The 17,905-nt window shown below is 41.4% G+C and overlaps 1 protein-coding gene across 1 annotated transcript in view; it reads left to right on the top strand.

The window, feature by feature from the left end:
- The window catches only part of trappc11 (trafficking protein particle complex subunit 11), a 145,792-nt gene that overhangs the window by 84,373 nt on the left and 43,514 nt on the right, over positions 1–17,905 (top strand). Inside the window, exons 17-18 of the mRNA XM_086084475.1 lie at positions 9,090–9,220; positions 14,284–14,409. Of these exons, the coding sequence (XP_085940601.1) occupies positions 9,090–9,220; positions 14,284–14,409 (257 nt within the window). The remainder of the gene's footprint in view (positions 1–9,089; positions 9,221–14,283; positions 14,410–17,905) is intronic.

The raw sequence follows: 17,905 nt of genomic DNA, 5'->3' as shown, positions 1-17,905 counted from the left end.
TGCACAAAGATCCTTTAAATATAGCATTTAATGAAGTCTGGACGGCCATTCAGAAATTTTTCAATTTTGGGCACTCCCAAAAAACATGGTAGTGGTTAACAACAGTCTAGCCACAATTTCTCCAGCATAGCCTATTTATGCCCTTATATTTCTCCTGGTAGGGAGTTCTGAAAAAGCTTATAACGTGTTTCCAGCAGTGTTCCCTCCAATTTATGGAGCTAGATGTAGAACATTGGAAGGACCAGAACTTACTCCAAGTCTCCTTGGATATCACCAGACCCGACTCCCTTTCCCACTTTGTAGAAACATCACAGTCATCACATTTCTCAGAATACGATAGAAGTCTCCCTCAGTGGCCGATAAATCAACCATTTTACATTCATGAACAATGCAGGACCTTAATTGTAAGTACCCGTGGAGTTCGTTCCCTGCTAAACCGTATTCGTTCCTCAAGGTCTCAAAGCTGTGAACAACCTTTTTATGAGTTAATGAAAAAAATGGTGATAGCCCATACTTGCTTCAAGATCTGAAGCCTGAATCAAGTTTATTAGGGACAAATTCTTCTCCTTGTGAATCCCACAGGCATTAACAACAGTCTGCCAAGCTCGGAGCGTGTTTGTCAGCCACGGATTCGCCATTTTTTGAAATGTATCCATCAAGCCTTTGTCCGCTATTGCAGCTTGGATCTGCAATTGAGTTGACAAACCTGCCTCCATCACTTTTCATGTTGCTGTATATGTGTCATTGCACCAAGAAAGGAGAGGAGAGGAGTAATCTGGGCAGCATAATAATAGTTCCTCAGGCAGGGGAGGCTCAGGCCTCCACCTTCCTTTGGAAGTTGAAGAGTGACATACTTTATACTGGGTTTTTGACTATGCCAAATAAACCTTGATTTATCCCATTCTCGAAATTGTTTGTCACAAACCTCCACAGGTAAATTCCTAAATAAGTAAAACAGTAGTGGGAGAATATTCATCTTGACTGCATATGACGCACTGAGGCTCAAAAAGCTCCATCTGTGTAGGTCAGCTTTAATATTAAGAGATACTGGCTCATAGTTGGTTCGGAAAAAAAAGCCTTGAAAGATCACTAGTCAATTGTATCCCTAGGTATTTCATATTCTCATTTTCCCACTTTAAATTAAATTATTTGCGTAGGGTTGCGGTGGGCGTATAGTTAAGTGTCATCACCTGCGTTTTTGAAATGTTAACTTGATAGACCAAAAGCCTACCAAAATCATTCAAGGATAACATCAATTCCTTAAATGAGCTCTCTGGCATCCCCAAACTAACCAAAACATCATCAAACATAGCGACCTTGTGTTCTACTCCTGATATTAGTATGTCTCTGATTTTAGTATTTTGTCCTTTTGATTGGCTTAGTGTCTCTATAATTAAATCAGAAAGGAGGGGTGACATTGGACTGCCCTGCCTACATCCCCATTCTAGAGGGAAACTTCCAGTTAAGTCCCCATTGATCTTAATCTACGCTGAGGGCCTGTCATACAATGCTTGAACTACTTTTTTTCTTCTTCTTAGAGAGCTCAGTATTCATTCGGTAATCTTACCGATTCAACTTGTCATCATCATTGCTCGCTCTCTTCTTTTGTGTGTGTGTGTGTGTGTGTGTGTGTGGGGGTGTGTGTGTGTGTGTGTGTGTGTGTGTGTGTGTGTGTGTGTGTGTGTGTGTGTGTGTGTGTGTGTGTGTGTGTGCATAAGTGCGTGCGTGTGAGTTTGTACTCATTAATTCACCTGAAACCTATTAAAATTCCCATACCCTTCATCTGAACCGAATACTTCAGAATCCCGATAGTCGTGAAGTTGTCAGGAGACCCGAGGAGTGATCAAAGAAAAGAGAGAACAGTGAAATCCAGTACCAACCAGACATCACCTACTGCACAGGGTTACAAACCAGAATCTTTCACCAACCCCAGAAGCATATAAATTCCAACTAATTAGGGAGACCTCAAGAGACCAAAAGAAAGACTAAAGAAAGGAAGGATAGATGAAGCAGAGTGAGATCTACAGAAATCAGCCTCCACCGATTCAGTGTCCAGAGGAAGAAGCAGATTGTGTTTGAATTTCGGCAGATGCTGATGTGGTGAATCTGGCATGCATGAAAAACCTCCACCAAAGAGGGGAGCCGTCAACCCTGGCCAGGACAGGGCAAGCACAACCCCCCAGGGCCCCCCAGGCCTCGGCAGCACCAGGGCACAACCCCCAGGCCCTGCAGGGGCCACTGGCCGGAGAGCAAACTCCCCCACCTAAACACTGCCCGCGCCCTCAGCCCAACGCAGCAGAACGGGGCACGGCAGGCCCACCAGGCACCCCACCGGACCACAGGGACCACAGCCTCCGCTTCCTCCACAACCCCCTCAACCCACACCTGCCCCGCCGCCCCCAAACCCCCAGATGCACCCCCACCCAGCCACCACCCCCTTGACCCCACCCCCACCCCGACCCCCAAATCCCGTCAACGCCCTGTACCCAGGAATTGGTGCCGGAGAGGGGCTAGACAGCGGAGTACCAGCCGCGTTGTGGGACAGAATGGGGGAACGGGACCCCAGCGGACAGATGGAGACAGCACAGCGGGCCGACGGGGGGAGGAGACGACAAGAAGGGGAAGGGGCGGCGGCAGGGCAGCAGAAAAAGGGGGGAGGTGGAGGAAGGGCAATGAGGGAGAAAGAACCGAGAGGTGGAGGAGGACGGGCGGGGGGAGGTGAGGTGAGGAAGGAGAGCCGGCAAGGGGGAGGAAGGGAGAGGGAACCACGGGGCACCTGGAGGCCCACCCACCCCGAACTGCGTCGCCAAGCACGGAACAACGAACCGCAACGGGGCGGCGCCGCCCCGAACAACAGGGAGAGCACCCCAACGCAGCACCCTCAAGAGACCCAGGAAACAGCCGAAACGCAACCGCCACCCAGCAGCCAAAGGAGGGGCAGAGCCGCCCACGCCCACGAACGGGAGGACAGCACCTACAAAGTTAACCAACAAGCATGCAGTGATTCCGAAAAACTTAGTGCCCATTGGAAGTGAATATTGAGGAATTAGTGACTGTAAGGTGTCATTTGATGTGGTCTACTCGATCCTGCTGGCAGCAACTGGGTTCATGACTTTAAAAACACAACCATTAGTTACAAAATGCCAAATACAGAAGCAGCAATATAAGTTATAGCGGTGTGGTGGCTCTCGCTAATTTAAATTAAAAGATTCTATGTATGTAGACCATGTTTGTATAAATGTTTATATTTGTTTTTTATTCAAACACAAGCTTGGAGATAAAAGTATCCTACAGTCCACGATAGCGGAAAGTTTTTCTAAGACTTAAGTCCAGAATTACATAACCGGAGTGCATAACCATATAACATGAAAATAAGTGTCGGCCGTGTTTTGTAAACACTAGAGACAAATGTTGAAGTCTGAAAGTCCCATTTTCTTCTTCATGTATTGAGTAATATGTGTTCTATGAATAATTTTATATTGGATAAGTTGTAAATTTGTGTGTTTTGTCATTTTAAATACGATATTACAAACTTGAATCCAAAAGTCAGATTCCGGAGCTATTTACCTTTTGGACGTGACGTCACAGCCCTCATGGGAACATGACGCTGGACGGCATAAGAGCCACTTGCCTGTATTGTAACTATTGAATCTTGTAGAGCGTAAAGTCTTTTATCTAATCGATTATCTTATAAAATGGTCATATCTTGCTGTGCGGTGGGTTGTACAGACAGACAAAGGAGTAAAGCAAATGTTGCTTTTTATCACATACCTACTAATGAAGACAAAATATGTCGATTAATAGCAGCAATCAACAGAAAGAACTGGCAGCCACAAAGTATTCACGAATTTGCAGTGATCATTTTTTGCGAGGTGAGTAGATAAATGTTGTAATTAGTAGATACATTTTCATACATTTTAATAGTAAACGTATACTCTAACAAAGATTGTAACAGAGGTGTCGAATTGCATTAACGAGCCAGATAGTTAACGTCCACTCTAAACTCACAAACACACAGCTTAGTTTTAAAATGTACTTTCTTCAAAACTATTAAATGCATTTGACTGTTTAATAATGGGGGATTTCGTCTTTGTGCTTGGAGTTTTTTACTCTAGATCCCGAGTCATATTCATGAAATTACTGCATAGCTTGTCTCTACGATCGTCATTTGTTCCATGCTAGTAAACATACAGTAGTAACATAACATCACAGCGTTTCAATATAGAACGAACTATATAAAAATAAGTCAGTTAGCATGATAAACAAGTTTTACCTTTGCATTACGAGGTATATTGTCCCCCGGTGTAGCATCTTCTCCCAGAGACTCAGCCAGCGACAAGCTTTTGAATCAGCCTTGGTGTAAGGAGAAGAGATGGCATTGACTACATAATGAAATAGGTCGTGCGCTGTAAATCCCGGCAAAGTCAGCGATTTGATTAACTTGGTAAAAACAGCAGGCAACGAAGGTAAGGGGCTGTTTTCAAACTAGCAATCTCCAACTTAAGTAAATAACGCGCTCTATAAGTCCCGACTAAGTGTGCAACTTTACTGACAGTCAAACTTCGGTTGAATTAGTAGATACCATGGCTCTATGGGCAATAATAACTTTTAATTTGTAAAATAGCAGTCGCTAAGTCACTAAGTCGCTCTGGGTCACGTCCACTTCCATTCAACAATCATTTCCTTCCGCCGTCCATCATAGGGCAGTCACGTGATCTCGTGATGTTGGTGCAAATGGTCAATAGACAGGTTTGTCTCCCATTTCGAGATAGGTAAATACATTTTATCTGTGTATGAAAGTAACTTAAGTATTTTTTGAGAGTTTATTTGTTGTTGTCGGAGAAAGCTTTGTAATATCCTTAGCTAAAACAGGCGGTTGAAAATGTTGATTTTTGTTAGCCTCCTGTGTATAAATATCATTAATTTCCCCTTGTAACTTTTTGATTTCCCTGTTTGTGATAGGATTTGGGTCATTTACATCCTCCAGTTGTTTCAGTTTCATTTCCGCCTGTAAATATGTTTTTGCCCTTAGACGCATTTAAGGTGTGTAGTTATGGAGATTAAATTGCCCCTCATAACCGCCTTCAGCGTGTCCCATAGAATAATAGGTGAGAGTTCTCCTGTCATTGATTTCCAGAAATACCTTCATGTCATCCTTAATTTTTGAGACAGTGACAGGGCCATTAAGTATATTAGAATTAAATCTCCACAGTGTGTTACGCTGCTTCCTAGCTATCTGAATACACAACGAAATAGGGCTATGATCAGATAAATCCCTTGTTAATGTTGCAGCTTTTAACCTTAAATCTATCTATATTAAACATAAAAAATAGGCAAGGAACAAACACAAAAATATGTAAAATTATGTAAATAACTTACATATGCATAACAAACAAACTGGAATGAAAATCAGTAAGTCAAACACACCTAACCACACTTCCAGCAGTGTTTCTTTACCACTGCCTCTCTCAATTTTTAAGGGGAAACCCCTATTTAGACCCTGAAACAGGGGGCCCCCTACTAAGATGCCCCTCCAATAATGATGATGAATCCCCCATTTAGCGCGACGCTCTTTGTTATTCACCCTTTCACTCAAGTCAGAAACAAGATATAGACTAGTTTGAATCTCTGTGCGCTCTCTGTATTTGCAATTCCGTCGAGTCGGCCGAAACGCAACCGCCACCCAGCAGCCAAAGGAGGGGCAGAGCCGCCCACGGCCACGAACGGGAGGACAGCACCTACAAAGTTAACCAACAAGCATGCAGTGATTCCGAAAAATTTAGTGCCCATTGGAAGTGAATATTGAGGAATTAGTGACTGTAAGGTGTCATTTGATGTGGTCTACTCGATCCTGCTGGCAGCAACTGGGTTCATGACTTTAAAAACACAACCATTAGTTACAAAATGCCAAATACAGAAGCAGCAATATAAGTTATAGCGGTGTGGTGGCTCTCGCTAATTTAAATTAAAAGATTCTATGTATGTAGACCATGTTTGTATAAATGTTTATATTTGTTTTTTATTCAAACACAAGCTTGGAGATAAAAGTATCCTACAGTCCACGATAGCGGAAAGTTTTTCTAAGACTTAAGTCCAGAATTACATAACCGGAGTGCATAACCATATAACATGAAAATAAGTGTCGGCCGTGTTTTGTAAACACTAGAGACAAATGTTGAAGTCTGAAAGTCCCATTTTCTTCTTCATGTATTGAGTAATATGTGTTCTATGAATAATTTTATATTGGATAAGTTGTAAATTTGTGTGTTTTGTCATTTTAAATACGATATTACAAACTTGAATCCAAAAGTCAGATTCCGGAGCTATTTACCTTTTGGACGTGACGTCACAGCCCTCATGGGAACATGACGCTGGACGGCATAAGAGCCACTTGCCTGTATTGTAACTATTGAATCTTGTAGAGCGTAAAGTCTTTTATCTAATCGATTATCTTATAAAATGGTCATATCTTGCTGTGCGGTGGGTTGTACAGACAGACAAAGGAGTAAAGCAAATGTTGCTTTTTATCACATACCTACTAATGAAGACAAAATACGTCGATTAATAGCAGCAATCAACAGAAAGAACTGGCAGCCACAAAGTATTCACGAATTTGCAGCGATCATTTTTTGCGAGGTGAGTAGATAAATGTTGTAATTAGTAGATACATTTTCATACATTTTAATAGTAAACGTATACTCTAACAAAGATTGTAACAGAGGTGTCGAATTGCATTAACGAGCCAGATAGTTAACGTCCACTCTAAACTCACAAACACACAGCTTAGTTTTAAAATGTACTTTCTTCAAAACTATTAAATGCATTTGACTGTTTAATAATGGGGGATTTCGTCTTTGTGCTTGGAGTTTTTTACTCTAGATCCCGAGTCATATTCATGAAATTACTGCATAGCTTGTCTCTACGATCGTCATTTGTTCCATGCTAGTAAACATACAGTAGTAACATAACATCACAGCGTTTCAATATAGAACGAACTATATAAAAATAAGTCAGTTAGCATGATAAACAAGTTTTACCTTTGCATTACGAGGTATATTGTCCCCCGGTGTAGCATCTTCTCCGAGACTCAGCCAGCGACAAGCTTTTGAATCAGCCTTGGTGTAAGGAGAAGAGATGGCATTGACTACATAATGAAATAGGTCGTGCGCTGTAAATCCCGGCAAAGTCAGCGATTTGATTAACTTGGTAAAAACAGCAGGCAACGAAGGTAAGGGGCTGTTTTCAAACTAGCAATCTCCAACTTAAGTAAATAACGCGCTCTATAAGTCCCGACTAAGTGTGCAACTTTACTGACAGGCAAACTTCGGTTGAATTAGTAGATACCATGGCTCTATGGGCAATAATAACTTTTAATTTGTAAAATAGCAGTCGCTAAGTCACTAAGTCGCTCTGGGTCACGTCCACTTCCATTCAACAATCATTTCCTTCCGCCGTCCATCATAGGGCAGTCACGTGATCTCGTGATGTTGGTGCAAATGGTCAATAGACAGGTTTGTCTCCCATTTCGAGATAGGTAAATACATTTTATCTGTGTATGAAAGTAACTTAAGTATTTTTTGAGAGTTTATTTGTTGTTGTCGGAGAAAGCTTTGTAATATCCTTAGCTAAAACAGGCGGTTGAAAATGTTGATTTTTGTTAGCCTCCTGTGTATAAATATCATTAATTTCCCCTTGTAACTTTTTGATTTCCCTGTTTGTGATAGGATTTGGGTCATTTACATCCTCCAGTTGTTTCAGTTTCATTTCCGCCTGTAAATATGTTTTTGCCCTTAGACGCATTTAAGGTGTGTAGTTATGGAGATTAAATTGCCCCTCATAACCGCCTTCAGCGTGTCCCATAGAATAATAGGTGAGAGTTCTCCTGTCATTGATTTCCAGAAATACCTTCATGTCATCCTTAATTTTTGAGACAGTGACAGGGCCATTAAGTATATTAGAATTAAATCTCCACAGTGTGTTACGCTGCTTCCTAGCTATCTGAATACACAACGAAATAGGGCTATGATCAGATAAATCCCTTGTTAATGTTGCAGCTTTTAACCTTAAATCTATCTATATTAAACATAAAAAATAGGCAAGGAACAAACACAAAAATATGTAAAATTATGTAAATAACTTACATATGCATAACAAACAAACTGGAATGAAAATCAGTAAGTCAAACACACCTAACCACACTTCCAGCAGTGTTTCTTTACCACTGCCTCTCTCAATTTTTAAGGGGAAACCCCTATTTAGACCCTGAAACAGGGGGCCCCCTACTAAGATGCCCCTCCAATAATGATGATGAATCCCCCATTTAGCGCGACGCTCTTTGTTATTCACCCTTTCACTCAAGTCAGAAACAAGATATAGACTAGTTTGAATCTCTGTGCGCTCTCTGTATTTGCAATTCCGTCGAGTCGGGAATTTCCAAATTTAAAATAAGTTTTAACATTCATTCTGAACAAAATATTAACTTTTTACTGCTGAAAATGGCTTAATGAGTCAAGTATCCCTTTAAGAGATTTTTGTCTTTTTTTTTTTAATGCAAGTTGGTGTTGGTGACAATCGCTCTGATTGGCTGTTAGCCAGAAAATGCAAATCAGTTGTTGCTTTTCTTCCTATGTCTAGTAATCTCCTAACCGTAGTACAGAGGCTTAGCCGGTATTTGTTGTCCTCTTAATGCACTTGCAATTTTATTTATTTCTGAACAAAAACAGTGTGCTGTCTGTGATTTTTTTCTTTTATGGAACCATGACTCTGCATGGTGTGGGAAACTAAGACTTCCCAGTTACAGAGAGCATATGAATCAACAGCGTGCATGTGATTGGCTGGTTAAAATGTTAGCAACACAGGCAACAGAAATATATTATAGTTACCTTAGTTACTGTGCTGAGTAATTAATTAAGTTTACAACTGCACTAACTGCATTGCTAACTGAATTACTTTTTGTAATAAGTAATGTGTAACTATAACTAATTACTGTTTAGGGTAACATGCCCAACACTGGTCACTATTAATTATGCAACTTAACAATTATGCAAGACATTTCTAACTTGACTGTCTCCCTCTTTGTCTGACCCTAGTTCAATGTAAAGCCAAATTCCGGTCTCCCAGTTTCCATGTAGATGAAGTCATCCAACTCCAGGTGTTCCTGAGATCAGACTGTCCTCATCCTGTGTCATTCACCAAACTGGGTGTAACCCTTAGCAATCAGGTACACAGAGGTTATGCTGTATGCATTATAGGTTAATATTGTTATTTTAAGTTTGAAGTTATTATTATTATTATTATTTTTCACATCATTTTTATGTATGTAATTGTATTATGGTTTACACGAGTTTATACACAATTTTAAAATGAGTTTTGGTGACTGATTGGTGTTCCGCCAGTTTCATCATGTATGACATGTTGATCGTATACAGTATATGGACTTCTGGGTTGCTACGCAGCACTTCTGGGTTGCTACGCAGCACTTCTGGGTTGCTATGCGGCATTTGCTAGAGACAAACTCTTCTTTTTTCGAATCATCCACCTTCCTGCATCCCAGGTTTTAATTTTTTACTTTTGAGACTATTTTTAACCTTCGCAAAAAGTGAATCGTCAATTTTTACCATCTCTGGTCATACCGCTCCTCGGACATCAGTGGGGTGTCCTCCGCTGCCCGGCTTTCTGAACCTCCTTCGCTTCACTGTTACGCACCTTCATTGTTGAGGCGGCCGATCGGAGCTCTGGCTGTGAGGTCGTCAGTGCTGGTGGAGAGTGCAGTGGAGAACGACTTAGGATGGCTTTGAGGAATTTATGTTCCACCATCTAGCATCTCAGGAGGAGGAAGCAGTGCGTATAGTAGTGATGGGGCGCTGCTGACTTGGACTCGGGACATTCGCAGCAAACCTTCTCAATTCGTTAGGGTCTGCCAGGTCAGACCGGCATCCTCCCCCACCATTGGAGCCAACACATCACTATGTGTAATCGGTTGACCGCTGCGCCCCTCTCTTCCCCCGAGTGTCCAAAATATGCGACTGCAAGTCCGATGAAATGACCACAAAGTTGATCATTGAAATGCGGCTTTGGGTGTCCTGGTGCAAAGTGTACATATATGGACACCCTTATGTCTCAACATGGTGGTCATTATCGGGCAGTCCATGGCGAGCACAAGGGTCCAATAACAGAACACCACTCGGGTTCCGATCGGGGTTGCCGTTCTTCCCAATGCCATTGCCCACATGAGCATTGCCGCTTAGAGGGAATATTGATTGGTGCCAAAGCCCAAGTTTTGTGTGGAGGCGAGCCCATCTACAGGTGCTCGTCAAAAAATTAGAATATCCTTGAAAAAATGAATAATTTCCATAATTTGTTATAAAAAGTCAAACTTTCATAGATTATAGATTCCGGGCTCACAATTAAAGTGATTTCAAGTATTTATTTATCTATCTTTACATTAATTGGGTTTCCAGCTCAAAAAACCCCACAAAAACAGAATTTCAAAAACTTTTTGTACTGTGAAGAAATCACCATTCATACTTCCCATTTTTTTGCATGGACAAAAGGATGGATGGTATTTTCAAAACTATATGTCAATCTCCAATAGTTGTTGGGAATCCTTTTGCCAAAATCACTGCCTCGATGCCCAGGCATTGCCTGGGACCCACAGGCAATGCCAAAAGGCATTGCCTTTGGGTTCTGAAAGCCCAGGCTTTCTTGTTGCTTGCTGTCAGCTTTTTGTTCTTCGGTGTGGTAACCCTCATTTTCCTCTTGATAGTAGGCCTACTGTATTACAAGAGGAAAACGAGGGCCACAATACAGTATTATCAAGAGAAAAATGGGGGCCACAATAAAGTACAGGGTTCCCTCATTTCTCGCGGGTGTTCGTTCCAAAAACTACCCGCGATAATGGAAGTCCGCTTTTTCCCCCCGTTAATTATATATATATATTTTTTCATTTGTTATATATCTTTTTTTGTTTTGGTATGATTTTAAGTTCATTATGAATGCTTTTTCATTCATCATATACAGTGGTACCTCGGAGTTTGAACATAATTCGTTCCCGCGAAGTGTTCAAAGTCCGGATTGTTCAACCTCCGAAAAAAAATTTCCCCATTGGAAATAATGTAAATGCAATTAATCCGTTCCCAAGCTCCAGAAACAGAAAATTCCTATTTTAATTTATATTTATGTTTTTTACATGTACAGTACAGTACAGTACAGTATTTAATCAATAAAAAATACCTTACTTTTTTTGTTGTGGTGTGATGGCATCAGTGGATGATAAATGCTATGTTAATGCTAGCTTTAGTTCAGTGCTGAGTTTGTGTATTTTACATTGGGCATATTAGACTACTAAGCAGTCCTTGCATGTGTTGTTTAACGTCAAGCACGTTTTTGAACAGCTAAGGGGGGTCCTCGTACCAGTATTTACAGAAGTAGTCACGGTAGTTACAACGGCGCGATAATCTCCTTCCTAATTCCACTGTGGTTTGTAGCACTGTATGTTTTTCTTTGCTGCCACTGGCACTGTTGTCTTTCTTTGGGCCCATGCCGAAGAAAATTGTCGGGTTAAAATCACTGCGAGTATGGAGCACCCCGAGAGTATTCACGATCTGACTGGAAATGAGCAACATTGCTCTGCTTCGCTCGGCTACCCGTTTTCAAGGTACGTTCGGCTTAGCTTGCTTTGCTTGTGTGTTCAAACTCCGAAAATGGCATTTTTTTAAACTCAGATTTTTTGGTTGAAGTCCGATTTGTACGAGTTCAGTGTCGTTGAAACTCAGAGGTTCCACTGTTCTTTTTTTCATTTACAGTCATTTTTTCCCCATTAAAAGTATTTTTATTAATTTACTTATTATACAACAGATGATGACGATACGAGGCAGGACACGTAAACCCATTTTGGCCGGGATCGCATTGCCGCGGTCCCACCGAAACTCCACTCGAGCGCTCCACTCGAGTGCTGTGACTGGCGCGGGCCTGCGTGAACCATGGGGCGGGTGGCAGGCGGCACGCTGTGCAGTCTGACGGATGCGACGGACGGCGCGTGCATAAATTATAAAAAAATTTAATAAATCACGCTGTACAAAAAACGCGAAACAGCCAGGCCGCGAAAGATGAACCCGTGAGAAACGAGGGAAACACTGTATTATTAGCAAGCTTCAAGAAAGCCTGGGCTTCCAGGACCCCCAGGCAATGCCACGGCGCCTCGAGGCAGTGGTTAATATGGCTATAGAAGATTGACATATTGTTTTGAAAATACGATCCATCCATCCTTTTTTCCATGCAAAACACTGGGAAATATGCATGGTGATTTCTTCACAGTATTCTAATTTTCTGAAATCCTGTTTTTGTGGGTTTTATGAGCTCGAAGCCCAAATAATGTAAAGCTAAACAAATACTTGAAATCACTTAAATTGAATCTATGAAAGTTTGACTTTTTGAATGTAATTATGAAAATCATTCAATTTATTGAGGCTATTCAAATTTTTTGATGAGCACCTTGTATTTAGTTGGAACTTATCTTTTTTTGTTTTTGTTTTTCCTGAGAGCTCAGTATTGTTCATTCGATAATTTTACCGATTCAACATGTCATCATCATTGCGCTCTCTCTTTCTTTTGTGTGTGTGTGTGTGTGTGTGTGTGTGTGCGTGCGTGCGTGCGTGCGTGTGCGTGCGTGTGAGTTTGTACTCAATAATTCACCTGAAACCTATTAAAAATCCCATACCCTTCACCTGAACTGAGTATTGGAACTTCTCGACTTTGCACACCAGCTCAGTTGCTTACCTGCCAAAGAGGTGGCATACCCTTGTGTCCCTTCGGCCACACCAAGTTCATTGTACCTGACCCCTTTGGCCCCTCCCATAGGTGTTGAGCACATGGGAAGGGGCCGTTAGTTCCAATCACACCCTTTAACCAGATAAAACCAGATTAAAATAAAATAAAATATTGAGATCAAGATCTCTTTTAGAAGGGTGATCACACTCTTCTGGGTCTCACTGTCATTGCCCACGTGAGTCCCCCATCAGAACAAATTAGTCCTCATGGGGAGCAATCTACAGGACACCCTCCAAGGACTCCAAAAACAATGGGTACTCTGAGCTTCTGTTTGATGCATAGGCACAAACAACATTCAGGACGCCTTCCCCTCACCCCAAAGTGGAGGGAGGCCACACTCGTCCACCAGGGTGAACCCCAATGTACAGGCACCAACTGAGTGTTGATAAGAATGCCCACACCTGCTTGGCTCCCTTCACCATGGTCAACTCCAGAATGGAAGAGAGTCCATCCCCTCTTGAGAGGACTGCTACAAGAGCCCAAGCTGTGTGTGAAGTCTGACTATTATCTAGTCCAGAGGTGGGCATCGAGGGCCAGAGTCCTGCAGGTTTTGCATGTTGCCCTTCGCCAACACAGCTGGTATATGATCAGCTTGTCAGCAAGCTCTGCATAAGCCTAATAACGATCCTGTTGATTGGAATCAGCATGTGTTGAAAGTGAGAAACCTCCAAAACCTGCAGGACGCTGGCCCTCAAGGACCGAGATTGCCCACCTCTGATCTAGTCAGAACTTCTCTGCCTCACACACCAGTTCAAGATCTTCCCTGCCAGAGAGATGACATTCCACATCCCTAGAGCGAGCTTCTGGGAAGGCCTTTGGTGTTTGTCGGCCACCCAGCTTTCTATGCTAACAACCCTTTTGGCCCCTCCCACAGGTGGTGAGTCAATGGCAAGGGGGACCCACATTGTTCTTTCGAGCATTTGAGCCTGGGTGGGCCCCATGGGTGCAGGCTCGGCCAACAGATCATTGCCTTAGAACCCCACCTCCTGGCCTGGCTTCAGATGGAGGCGACCCGCGTTTTGGCAAGGGAAAACTAAATCCACAGTTTTTATTCTCTGAGCCATCCTTAGTCTGTTCGCTCATCTAGGACCAGTTTGTCATGGTTGACCCTGCATAAAGTCCCAAGCAATTTAGCTCCTAGGGTCATTGTGACACACAAACCCCTTCACTATGATCAGGTGATGGCTCATGGAGGCCAAAATATCACTGTGTGGAATTCCCAAACCCAGCTCGAGGGAGTCAATTTAATTTGTAAAGTTTGTACTTGGAAAAATGCAGTAAATATGTAAAATGTTCTTAGGCATTATTCTATTAATTTACCCCCCCCCCCCCCACCCCCCAAAAAAGTATTTCAACTACAAAAATGTTTCTTCAACAACTTTACATAATATGAGGGTAAAATACCCCTGTATGATGTAATGGTATAAAACGTTTTCTTTATTTCTCTCTTTGTAGGAATACAATCAATGGTGTGTTCTGGATACATCAAGTCAAGAGTACAAAACCCTTCAGCCTGGGAAAATGAAAAGCTACAACTTCAGCTTTGTGGCAAAAACCAAAGATGTTGGCAAAAAAATTGAGGTGATAATTTTTTTTATTTTTTGGCATGGTGTTAGCAGTTTTTATACTTTTTGAATTGTCCTCCACTAACCTCAGCAATGCAATGTGTTGTCTTAATTTGTAAATAGGCCTGTCACGATATATATTTTTAGACGATATAATAGAGCAAAAATAACTTAAGTATGTCCTTTTTAAATGCAACTGTTAACTCTTTGACTGCCAGACGTTTTCAGAAAAGGGATGCATGCTGTCAGTGCCAGCCGATGTAAGCATTTTGACTGATCTTTCAAGGTCCACAGAACATTTTCTGTTTGGACTATGGAAACACACATACTACCAAATGAAAGATTGAACTTTCATCTTTCATCAGAAAAAAAAGTTTGTTTCTACCTTATTCCGTTCTTCAGTAATCAACAATAGAAAATGGTTAGTTTCACCCAAATGCGCTTGTTTTGGACCAAAATACGGAGAAATCAAGCTTTTAGTGAAACGATATTATTTCATGCACTCTAGTGAATTTTACACTTCTTTTTGGCCATGAATGATGCCACAAACACCTAAATAGTGCTTTTCTTCTATAAAACACTACCACCAAGAATGAAAAAGTGTTTTTTGATAGCAAAATACGTTTATTTACATTCAACAGTGTAACAATTTGACAACAATTTGGCAAACTATTTACAAATGTGTGCAACTGTGGTACTATTTACAATTATGTGGATGTTTCAATGACATTTTTTCTTTTTGTCTAACACTCCCCTGCGTGCAAGGAGACGCAACAGGATTTGCACAACAGATTAGTTTCACTGCGATTGCCTCTTCGCGTGCAGAAGCTACACTTTCTTGCCGGCCGTTTTTTCCGGGGAATAGCAAGTATATACTGCAGTGTGTGTTGCCATCACGTCTACTATCAGGATCATGTTACGGTTACGTTACGGTGGTGTTACGTCTGGCTTCCTCATGTCCTTCATGTTCTGATCCATCTTATCCACTCCATTCATGGTGGCATCGTAGTCCAGAACCAGTGTCTTCTCCGTGATCAGACTGTACCCGCTCCTCCGATGAATATGCATTGGACTCGGGGTACTCTCCATCGTCCGATCGTCCGCCTGTGTTCGGTTATGCTCCGCGTTTTCCGGCGTTAGCCTCGCTAGCCGGTGAGGCTTACTACGTATTTATAGCGGCCGCGTCAATGCTTCCAACTTCGGCATCAACGCTTCCAACTTCGGCGTCAACGCTTCCAACTTCGGCGTCAACCTCGGGAGTCATCATCATCAATGCATTGATCGATGCTTTTCGACTACTCTTCATCGTCCGCCTGTATTCGGTTGTGCTCCGCGTTTTCCGCCGTTAGCCTCGCTAGCCGGTGAGGCTTACTACGTGATCATAACGGTCGCGTCAAGGCTTCCAACTTTGGCGTCAAGCTCAAAGTCACCATCATCATCATCGTCGACATCAATGCGCTTTTTAGTATTGATCGATGCTTTCCGTCTTTGAAAAAAATGCTCAAGCGTGAGCTGCTTGCAACCGGTCGCCATTGTTGCTTCATCAGCCATTGTTGCATCATCAGCCATTGTCCCCTCAACACTCTAGCTCCGCCTCACGTCTTTTGACCCACCCAACCTTGTGCAAATGGAGTCATCGCTGCCATCTAGGGGCCAAAACGAGTCATTATACTAACTAAATCTGCTTGAGACTTTCAGCACAGCTGCCCAAGGCTTTCCTCCACCCGTTTAAAAAAAAAAAAAAAAAAAAAACATAGTGAACGTCTTTTAACGTCCTCGGCGCCCCTCCGTAGGTTTTTACTAAACGTTTTATAACGTTCATGGCAGTCAGTCAAAGAGTTAAAGGTAAAGAATTTTACATAAAAAATAAATAAATAGAAAAATGTATTTAGAGTCAACAAGATCATTATTTCAGTACAGTATAGGGTTATCACAATACTAAAATTTCAATCTCAATATCGATACCCAGCAAAATACTCCATACTCAATACCATTTTTGATAACGTGGACATGAAAAAAGACAAATACTTAAAAAATGCAAACATAACTGCAAATAAATAATAAAATAAAATTATTAGTAATAAAAAAATGGAAATTTTTATTTATTTTTGTTTTTTACATAGTGCAAATAAATTATATTTAATGCAAATGAAAGAATACCTCACACAAAAATTGCCACATGCAACATTTTTGATCGTCTGAGGTAAAAACACACATAGGATTCATATGTTTTTTTATATTTTTGTTTGCTGCTTAGCTGCTGATTTTTGAAATGAGTAACAGGTACCTTGGCTCAAGAAAGGGTGTTTTCCAACTCAACTAATCAATACAAACCAAAATAAAAGCCCAAACAAATAAATCTTACATGATTGTTCATAGAGTGATGTGTTTGTATAAATATACAGTATAGCGATTTCAAGCGAGTTGTAGGTTCCCTCAAAGCACTAACATTGGAGAGATATAGACTCGGTCTGCTGGTCTCGCTGTCAATTGAAATGGATATCTGGTGCGGTCGGCAATCTTTAAATTCCTGGTGGGCGAATGTTTGGAGAACCTATGGTGGATAAAAAAGCAATGGAATAGTACAAAAATAGCACCATTAGAGGACAGCTGTTAGCCGATGTGCATGGTTGAACTGGCAAAGCATCAATTCTACTTGGCGATTATTCGCACTAGTATGGACTGCTGCAGTTCATTAAAGGTGCAGACGAGTACAAAGAGCCCTAATTTTTTAACTGTGGCTGCGATTATGAGCTTGTATCTTCCTTTCAGTGAGGAGTGTTCTGGGGGAACACTCGACAGTTTCTATGAGTGGCTCCTTGCACGAGCACAGCAGACACACAGAGGCTGCAGTTATACTTAAGGCCAGAGATGACAGTAGCGAGTAAAAAGTGACAAACTCCTTTAATAAATTAGAAAAACAGTTGTGTGCGCCTATGAATCAATGGGACACATGCGAACCAAACTGTTTAAATGAGTTTCAAAAGCTGTTCCACCCGTCAGCCCATATAAAAAAAAAACATATAAATACGTCTTTGGAATACTTAAAGCATTTAAAATAGAACGTATCGAGACGTTTTTGGGAGCAAATTAGTTAATAACGTACAGTGCTGCTCAAAAGTTTGTGAACCTCGAGCAATTTGGACTTTCCAAATGTTTCAACCTGATTTTGTTGTTCAATCTGAATCATTACATTTTATATGAAATAACAGGTGTAGGTTTATCAATTCAATGCATTCTTCTTCTTTTTTTAATCAATTGTGTAGTGAAAACTTCATTAAAAAGAGTTTTTAGCCAATTCATGTAGGTGCAAAAGTAACAACCCTGAGCTGCATTGCTTAAAACAAGCTGTCAAGTAGGAACAGGTAGGACAAATTGGTAGCTAAACTAACCGCTGAAATGGACCAATGAAATTAGATGTTTAGCAAAGAAATTGTGCATCACTGACTGAAACAGAGACAAAACCACGTCACTTTAGTCTTACCCAGGTGAACCGGTCAGTTATGCTGAGA

The sequence above is a fragment of the Leptonotus elevatus genome, chromosome 9 (assembly GCF_054856555.1).
Source record: "Leptonotus elevatus isolate MCC_2025b chromosome 9, RoL_Lele_1.0, whole genome shotgun sequence".
NCBI lineage: Eukaryota > Metazoa > Chordata > Actinopteri > Syngnathiformes > Syngnathidae > Leptonotus > Leptonotus elevatus.
The sequence above is the reverse complement of the archived record's forward strand: the minus strand, read 5'-3'. Positions and strand labels throughout refer to the sequence as shown.